This window comes from Glycine soja, chromosome 10 (genome assembly GCF_004193775.1).
Source record: "Glycine soja cultivar W05 chromosome 10, ASM419377v2, whole genome shotgun sequence".
NCBI lineage: Eukaryota > Viridiplantae > Streptophyta > Magnoliopsida > Fabales > Fabaceae > Glycine > Glycine soja.
The window spans coordinates 36,998,841-37,008,958 of record NC_041011.1 but is presented as its reverse complement, the minus strand read 5'-3'; the positions used below and the strand labels follow the sequence as shown (position 1 = coordinate 37,008,958).

General features: G+C 36.0%; 2 protein-coding genes across 2 annotated transcripts; both read right to left on the bottom strand.

Annotated features, from left to right (window-relative positions):
• Positions 1-759: 759 nt before the first annotated feature.
• On the bottom strand, positions 760-2,276 carry LOC114371720. The gene is made up of 2 exons (XM_028329075.1): positions 2,226-2,276; positions 760-1,362 (listed from the first exon to the last, which is right to left on the bottom strand). The coding sequence occupies exons 1-2, from the start codon at positions 2,274-2,276 to the stop codon at positions 760-762; spliced, it is 654 nt and encodes a 217-aa protein (XP_028184876.1).
• Positions 2,277-5,923: 3,647 nt separating this feature from the next.
• LOC114371718 (cation/H(+) antiporter 15-like) lies at positions 5,924-9,575 on the bottom strand. Its single transcript, XM_028329074.1, has 3 exons — positions 9,330-9,575; positions 7,238-8,242; positions 5,924-7,156 (listed from the first exon to the last, which is right to left on the bottom strand). The coding sequence occupies exons 1-3, from the start codon at positions 9,573-9,575 to the stop codon at positions 5,924-5,926; spliced, it is 2,484 nt and encodes an 827-aa protein (XP_028184875.1).
• Between the last annotated feature and the right edge of the window lie 543 nt (positions 9,576-10,118).

Genomic DNA, 10,118 nt, shown 5'->3' with positions numbered 1-10,118 from the left:
TTTTTCTGAGACAGGTTTGGTGATATGCAGGAAAAAGAGAGGGTTTTGAGAGGAGGAGAAGAGAAAATGAAATTGAGAGAAAGAGGAGGCGTAGGAAGTATCATCAAAAACTGACCTAAGATACCTCTATTTATGGTTAGGGTACTCACAACCTATTATTTACTCTATTTTTCTTTGTTTATTATTTTATAAACAAATACTCCATTTTATTTCCTATCAAATGAATAAATAAAATATCATTTTTATTTCTCCTTGTTTATTTATTTATAAAAATCTCAATATTTTTCTAAAACTCTATTTATTTTTAAATAAAAGTTATTTTAATTTATATGCGAAAAGATGGGATGTTACATTAATAACTATGGACAAATGTTACTTGATTGATAGAAACTTCAATGTTCGAAGGGTCCAAATGAGGTTTCCTTGCAGGATTACAAATGAAAGGAATTAATTTATATAAAAATTTAGGTAAAGTATTCCACACAATTGAGGATTACAAATGAGGTTTCCTTACATTAATAACCCAGTAGCAACAGAGTGTGTATGGTACAATACAACTCCTCTAGTGAAAGTGGCATTTTGAGTGAGAACAAGATCAAATTTTTTCTATCCCACACAATACATTTATCAGAATTGCAAAACAAAAACACAAAAACTAAACATACACGCAATATTCTAGTATTGACACATCTCTAACAATAGATGCAGTAGCTAGCAAGGTGATTGAAGAGCCGAATATCTAGTTATAGCCAGATTGCTTTAAAGCTCAAATTCTTCATCCCTAACTGCAATCTCGACGACCTCTTCTTCCTTCTCGTCAAGCACAAAGTACCCATTCTTTTCCACATGCCTAAACATATAGAACATGACAACATAAAACGCGAGACTAGCAACCTCCTCAGTGAGATTACTAACCCATTGGTATTTGTAAGTGGCAATGGTCTTCAACGCAAAGACCACAATGTGGGTGAAGTACAAGTACCCAGTGACAATAATGTAGAATTGCATGAAGAGGGTCAACTTGGCTAGGTTCCTCCCCGCCTTCCTGTCGATCTTGGAGGTCTCCCTGAGGGACCTGATGGACCACACAATAGGGACCCCTATCGCCCCCACCACCCCACCTTCATCGTCACGTCCCTGAAACTCTCTTACCTGAACCTCACCTCGTCCTCCAACACCCTGAACTCCCGCTTTGATATCATCGTCTCCGCCATGAATCCTAACAAGAAGATCCTCTTCGCCTACAACCCCACCTTCATCGCCAACCTCATCGATGTCAACAACAGCACCGTCCTTGGCTTCCAGCACCCGAAGAAGAACACTACGCTCATCAAAACCTCCATCCTTAGCTCCGGCCACACGCTCCAAAGCAACAAAGCCTCACACATGAAGTCCAACATGAAGAGCTCAATGCGGCGGAAGTCGTTCCCCTGTTCAAAAGGGAAGTTGATGGCAGAGATGTGGATGCGGTTTTCGATCAGTGGTTTGAGAAAGTAGTGGCCATTTTGAAAGGTGATGGTGTTGTGGAAAGATATGATAATGATGGTGTTGAGGAATGTGGCGTTGTTTCGAGTTTTGAAGATGAGTTTGTGTGAGAGAGAGATAGATAGAGGGATTCAATTTGCTTCTAGCTTTTAAATAATTTCAAAAGTATTCCATGACGGTTATATAATTAACCGTCGTTGATGTTACTTTCTAAGACAATCTCTACAAAATAGTTGTCATCGAAGTTGTCCATATTACAAAATTATCACCGCAAAGACATTTTAAGACGATTTTTGAGAATCGTCGTAGTTTTGTTGTCGTAGAATGTAGTTTTTTTAGTAGTGAATGAATTTTCAAGGGAAAAGGTGGGTTTAATCTTCACCCTTTCGCCATAGTATTTTTTTATAATTTTTAAAACCCACTACCAAAAAAAAACATTTAACACTTTTGGAAGGGTCATGGCATGGCCCCCTTGTCTATCACAAGTTTCAACTATTAGTTTATTTGACTTTTTAATAATTTTAGATGTAGGTAACTAATTTGTATTTTTTATATTTTGTAGTTGTTTGGTGATGGAATAACATCAGACATGGAGATCATAAAAAAAATTCACAAGAAATGGACAATATACTTTTTAGAAGTTAAAAACAAGCAATTTAGAAAGGTTTAGATAGTATAGGATGAATTTATATAGGGACTTACTAGGTGCACCAAGCAAATTTTGTAAATGCCTAAACTACCCCTTCCTCTGCTGCTCTGCATTCCGTCTTGTCGATGAACAATGCCGCCATGAATAGTGCGTTGCACCAGACCTCTTTTAAACGACACAATGCTTCATTTATGTATTCTTTCGTTGTTTTCTCTCCTCCGTGCACAGTGCTTCTTTGTCGTAGTTCTTTCGTTTCGTTGCGATCGGTTTGGTTCGGTGAACGGTTAGGTTTCGTGAAGGTGAAGACATTGCAGTGGTCGGCAGCGGCATACGAGGTATGCAGTGTTGGGTGCGTTCTGTTCTGATGTATGGCAAATCAGGCTTCTTACGGATCAACTTGATCCGCAGTTAAATTTCATTGCTGCGAATCAAGTTAATGGTTGCGGATCAAGTTGATCCTCGAGTCTTTTGCGAATCAAGTTGATCCGTGGGTCTTTTATGGATCAACTTGATCCGCAAAAGACACACGGATCAACTTGATCCGCAAGAGACTCTGCTTTTAGAAATTGTAAAGTTTAATTTTGTTTTTAATTTATTACTTTGTTTGTATTGTCATTTTGTATGTTTGTGTTTAAATTTTTTATTTATTGTTAAGATGAACGAGGATTAGTGGATGTATGAAGGTATAATGCATGAAGAAGTGGATATGGATTATGAAAATGAAGAAGAATGTGGTGTGAATGAACCACATGTTGATTGTTCAGATGCGTTCAATACTTCTCAAGTAATAATGTTCATGATTGTGAGTGATTTAATAAAATGAATATGCCATAGGAAGCTGAAATTATATGGATTGGTTTGTAGGTGTTTGACAGCCGAGAGGATGTTCTGCGATTGGCTCGATCCGTTGCTTATGAAAATGGATTTGTGACGGTGATTGTAAGGTCTGACACAAACACAGGTAGTAGAGGAAAGGACTTCGTTTATGTTAATTGGGTGTGAAAGGAGTGGCGAGTATAGGTGTAGGAAGAAAGAATTCGTTAGAAGAGATACTGAGACTAGGAAATGTGGGTGTCCCTTCAAGCTTTGTGGCAAGCCAGTGGTTAGGGGACAAGGCTGGACGGTGAAGTTGATTTGTGGGATTCATAATCATGAATTGGCCAAGTCATTAGTTGGACATCCATATGCCGGGCGATTAAGTAAAGCTGAAAAGATACTTATTGGTGATATGATGAAGTCAATGGTCAAACCAAGAAACATTTTGCTGACTTTGAAGGAGCGCAATGCCAATAGTTGTACAACCATCAAACAAATATACAATGCAAGAAGTGCATATCGTTCTTCCATAAGAGGAAGTGATACTGAAATGCAATACCTAATGAAGCTTCTTGAACGAGATCAGTATATTCATTGGCACAAATTAAAGGATGAAGACATGGTTCGTGATATTTTTTGGTGTCACCTTGATGCAGTGAAGTTAGCCAACACATGTAATTTGGTGTTTTTGATAGACAATACCTACAAAACAAACAGTTACAGACTCCTACTGCTCGATTTTGTTGGGGTGACACCAACTGGGATGACATTCTCTGCCGGTTTTGCATATCTAGAGGGTGAACATCTTAATAATGTGGTTTGGGCTTTAGAACGCTTCCGAGGTATATTTTTAAGACGTGATGTCCTCCCTGGAGTTATTGTCACTGACAGAGAGACCTAGCATTGATGAATGCAGTGAAAACTATATTTCCTGAGTGTACAAATTTGTTGTGTACCTTTCACATAAACAAGAATGTGAAGGGCAAATGTAAATCGTTAATTGGTCAAAGAAATGCTTGGGAATATGTCATGAATGCCTGGGAAACTCTTGTTGATTGTCCTTCGGAGCAGCAGTTTGATGAGTACTTGAAAAGGTTTGAAATGGTTTGTTCACCTTGGCCAATGTTTGTTGATTATGTGAATTATACATGGATAATCCCACACAAGGAAAAATTTGTTATCGCGTGGACGAATAAGGTGATGCGCTTAGGGAACACAACAACAAACAGGTATGAAATTGTTCACTTATTTCGATTAACATTGATGAAGTTATATAATATGTTTGTGCGTATCTTTGTTGCATGAATAGGTTTAGAATCTACATTAAGGAAGCACTTGAATCTTCCTAATAGGTTAAACTCCACCTGTATAATGCTTGAAAGCGCACTCAAGTTTCAAAAGACATTTAAAAGATTAGTTGAGAAGTGTGTTGGATTTGTGACCATGACCGGTGTGATATCCCAAAAAATGATGATTGGTAAGTATAATACAATATGCTTTATTAGATTACTATTTTTTTTTTATGCCACTTAGAAGGTGTTAGGTTCAACTTTTGTTGCTTCTTAATATTTTTTTGTTGTTTTTTTAAAAAATATTTGTTATTATTTAAGTTATAATACATGTTGGCACAAAGCTAATTAATGTCCTAAGTAAACTCATAGGATTGGTGCGACACTGTAAGGTTTTTTTTGCATTCATATGTGACGAAATAATCTATTTAGTGAGAGAATCCATATTTGATTCCCTTTATGTGTAAATTCTCTAAGCCCAACAATAATTACACACTACAAACGATATTAGTCTTTAACCTAATGAGTTGAAAAATACCTATTATCTCTAACACATGAAAAAAAAAATAGTACCCTCAGCTAGTAATTTTGTGTTTGGTGTTGAAACATGGGTAGTGGGTTCAAACCATATTTTTTGGCAACATGTCATATTAAGAAGTGTTACATTCAATTTCATTAATTTTAAAAGTATAAGAACAATTAAAACTAGAAGGATTAAAATCATAATTATATTCGTCTAAAATGTTGTCAAAAAGAAAATAAATTAAATGACATGTCACCAAAATTAAACAAATTTAGGATTTTTTTTTTGTAACAAAATAAATCTACGAATTTAATTGTTCATGCTATCTGCTTAAAGATTTTTAAAATGATCATTAATTAAAATTCTTATTAAATGTAATTTTTAAAATAATTATTATAAAAATTAATATTTTTTAATTATATTTTTTTATTCATCAGAAATGTAAAAGAGAGCTAATTACAACGAGTGTACATGAAGCCTTGAGCAGCAGCTAGCAATATAGCATGTAGTCCATTGGCAACAAAAGGATGAGCTTTCCCAACACCTTTCTTCGCTAACCAATCTGCTGTCGAGTTTCCTTCCCAACACCTTAAGTTTAAATAACTTATAAAAAATTATATGCATATTTATTAAAAATATAATATTTTTTTATTTATAAAAATAACTGTTTGTATAATAAGCATAATAAGTTGTCTTGTATTCATCTCCTAAATGTGCAGTTGCAATAAATATTTGATATTTGATATGAAGTTTTTCATCTAAAATAGTCTTATATAATCTGACCAGATTTGTCTCCTTTAAAGGATACACATGATTTGTACTGAAATAAATAACAATGTAAGCATAATAAAAAAATCATCTGATTCTCGTTTCATACATGCCTCTCAGAAGACAGAATAAAAGACAACACTGTGTTCCAAAAATGAATTGCTTTTTATGCACTATTTTTTTATACTGAATTCTTTATACACGTCATTCTCTGCTCTACTCTAGTATCTTATCAAGTGCTTGTATTTTTATTTTTTTTATGAGATGTTAATTAACATGCTATTATTGTAACAAGGAATCTGATTCAATTGGTTGAGTAGGGGATAAGTTCTATAAATTTTTTGATATGGTATTTAATTCTTACGGGTAAAAAAACATGAAGTTATTGTTTGTTCACAATATGGCAGGATCATTTCTCTTAGAGCATTTTTTGCGATATCCTTTAGGCTTTCTCTCCATGCTGTATTGTTGCACAACAAGCAGTGAGGAGCTTGTGCCAAAGCTGGTTGAAGCTACAATGTCCCCCATGGCCCCAAGTTCAGGATTGTCACACCATTCCAACAACTTCTGCAAAGCTGTGTAGTTCTTGCCACTCCCTTGTCCCAAAATGTACAAGTCATACCCAGGCTTGTCTATCTCATTGAGGATCAAAGGAATCTCCTCACCAGTTTCTATTTTCACTTCCTTTTCTGAGTAAGAAATGGAGTCATTATTGTGCACCCCCTTGTGCCTGAAGTGCAATATTTGCTCATCATCCAACTCTTTCTGCATCACACTGTCCATCACTGTAGATAACAACCCATTAGAGTCAGAATGGAATGCCTTTTCTTCTTCTGCAACCTCAGTGCCTGACAGAAGAAGCCTCACCACATGCAACATTGTGCATGAATGCCCTGCCATTCTCCATGCGATCGACAAGGCTTCGCGGTCGTCAGGCCCTCCAATGAAGATCATAATGATGCTCATTTTTGTTTTCAACAATGAGTCGAGTCCCCGGTTCACAAAGATCCCAACAGAACAAGGTGGTTGTTGCATCACATTTTGGTTTATGCCACTGAATGCATTGTTGGTTGTGTCCAACACGCCTTCGGAGCTTAGTTGTTTGTGGAAGGGAAGGAGAACTAGGTTTGCACGTTTTTCTTGTGTCACAGTGTATATGTCCTCATGGATTGACTCATACGTTGACACAATACTTGATGTCTCAAATCTCACTGCATTGTATTCCTCTGAAAACTCTTCAAACGCCTTGGATATGCTCTCAAACTCTTCCTGTGATCCATAATGGCTTTCTCCTTGAACACTACTTGGATTGTCCATCTGGGCAACAAGAAGGCCAGTGCCATGTCTAGTGAGTTCAACAAGGTGAAGGACTGAGACTTGTAAAGGCGAAATTCTGGTGGCATTTGTGGCTTCAAGGACATGGATCATGCCAGTGGCTTGGTGAGCATTGTGGACACAAACAGCCACTCGAAGTTCTGCATCATTCCTTAGCTTCTGTACAGTTCTTTGCTGTGTTTGCATGAACCGGAGTTTTGGCTTGTATATCACATTGATCAGGGGAGAGACCAACACAGTCATGAATAGTATAGCCAGCATCATAATTGTGAATGCATAGGGGTCCAAAAGCTGAAAACAGAAAAACACAATTATAAAGACAAACATGACATGACATAATATGATATGATATGAAATTGATAGTATTAGTACATTTTTGTCCCAGGCAACGCTGAGCATAATGACAGCCATGATGCCCTTAGTGTTGAGGAGCAATCCAAGGCCCAAGCCATCTCTAGCAGACATACCAAAGTAGAAAGTAGCCAACATAGAGCCTAAAACCTTTGGGATGGTTAACAACAAGACCATGAGGACAGGAAACAAAACCGAATTGTGAACAGCCCAAAGTGCCTCAAGGTGTAGTCTAAAGCCAAAACTAGCAAAGTAGATAGGAACAATAAGAGCAGTAACAACATCATCCAAGATTTCCATCATCAAATCAGCAAATTTGCCACTAGGCAAAATGAGTCCATACACAAAGGCCCCAACAACATGGTGTGCACCAAGAAAATCTGTGATGGACGAACAAATGAAAAGTCCAACCATAACATCCAGCAAACCTGAGGAGTCCCATGTCTCCAACCTGATTTTGCGGTTAATGATAAGAGTCAGGATGGGACGAACCACGTAGAAGCAGAACACAATGAACAAAAAGGTGCATATTGCTGAGAGGAGTGGTTTTCCGCCGCGATCATGGGAATAAGGAATCAAGATTGTGAAGACAATCCAGCCATATGCATCAATTAACATGGCTGCAGTTAAGGCATCTTTGCCAAGCCTTGTGTAGAGGATCTTGAGCCCTGATAGGAGCCTAGCAACGACTGGAAAACCTGTGACAGCAAGAATTGCACAGCAAAAGAAATATCCTTTTGTGGAAACAGTAGGCTTTGCTGAACCTCCTGATACCCTATGCTCTAGAGCAAGAAAACCAGCACCCCCCAACATTGGAATCAGAATGCAAACGAGAGCAATGGTTATAGCCTTCTTGCTTGATCTTATAATCGTGTCACAGTTCATCTCCAATCCATTTAAGAACACATAGTACATAACTCCAAGATTCGCAAAGGTTTCAACCGCAAGGATTCCTTCTGGACGGTAAAGCGTGTTAAAAATTCCAGGGACTCTTCCCATCAACGATGAACTCAAAATAGCACCACTCTGCATTTATCAAATTCATACCTAAGGTTAATTTTCATGCACTATTGGTATCAACCATTATAAATCAATAAAATCATCTCATCTTTTACTTCTAAAATTCATTAGTCTTGATATACAACTATACATGACAATCTGTAATTGGTTAATAGAATAAAGAAGATCTTTACAATGTCAGTGTTTTTTAATTAAATACCCTGACATTGTAAAGATTTTTTTTAACAAATTAACGGGAATGCTATTTGCATTATGAGAAAATTGACACAAGAAGCATCAAATTAGTGGTTGAACGGATCAGAAATAATAATCACACATGGATGGTTGGATAAAAATTAAGTTTCTATAAAATTCCTCAGCATATCTTTTCTGCCAAATTAATAAAAGCAAAGAGAAAATACTGAAAGATACAAATTTGTGTTACTAATTCGTGAAACACAGGAAAGGAACCTCTCTGCAAACAAATTCTCTCTTTCTCTCTTGACAATTTTTTCGCTTCACTTATCTACTTATATATTCATTCATAATGCCTTTCACAAAAAAATATTCCTAGCAAATAAAATTGTTGTGAGTAAAAATAAACAATCCTATATGATACTAATGACGTTTTATGGAGAAATAAAAAAATGTCACAAATGACTTTGTAAGGATAGGTACATAAGTTAGAGACACAAAAAGAAAAAGAAAAATACTACAAAAATCTTTGCAATATTTTTCTTTCATTTTTTAACTTATCATTTCATGAATAACATCTGGCTACCATGTGTTAGAGACAGAATGTTATGTAAATTGCAGAAAGAGAAATGTTATAGGCGATTTAGATTCACGTCACATAAAAAAATACTTTTAGGTTCCCAAAATCCACATTTTGACGCACAACCAAACACATATTTATACTTTTAACGCAATTTTGTATGCTCTAATTAATTAAACAAAAATGTAGCACTAGAAGACTCCTGCAAAGAGATTGTTTTCGGATTCAAAAATATAATAAATTGGTCACCAATACACAATTTTATGGTAGCATCATGCTCGCCCTCAATTAAAAATAAACTATAATATTAATACAAGGTACACACATATGAACACTTACAAGAATCTGGGAAACCATAAGAGGCAGGTGGAATGACTTGAAGATGCGGTGAAAAATACTGGAAAGCAGGACACTGTAGGCAATTTGAATAGACAAAAGAGGAACACGTTCTCCAATGACATTACCACCCCTCCAGATATTGTTGGAAAGATCCATTGTTGAATTGTAACATGCAAGTTCTGGTATTGCATCTGGAGGAGGATTTGGTATTGAATACGGAGGACGAAAATTTGCCAGAGTAGCCATCCCGATCAATCTTCTTGTTCTTCTTCTTTGAGGTCTTAATTAACTTTCTTATGTTTTGATTGATTTTATTTTTTGCATCCTTATTTAAACAAAGAGATGCTACCAGAACCATATGCAAGTTATTGCCATTACATTTCAAGTTGGTACAGTTCATATTGCTGGCGTTATCCGTTTTGCTAGAATATCTTACAAACATTGCTGTAATTTGTTTTGGTTATTTTATGTCCTTTGTTTATGGAAATGGCTGTTGCTTTAGTCCACCCTGAATGCACACTAAAAATAGCAAATTTGGTTGCAATTCGTTACTTTAAGAAAAAAATTAAGATAAGTTCAACAGAAAGTAAATAATTAAGATATTTATTTTTCTCGGAAAAAAAAGGCTATCGAAACCTTCGGAACTAGAAGAATATAATACATCATTCCAATTTCTTTGGATGAGATGGGAGAGAAAATAAATAAATAAATATAAACTCTTTTCTTCGCGTGTTTAGCAGAAGAGAAAAAGAAAGGAAAATAATATTAAAATAACGGATATCTTATCTG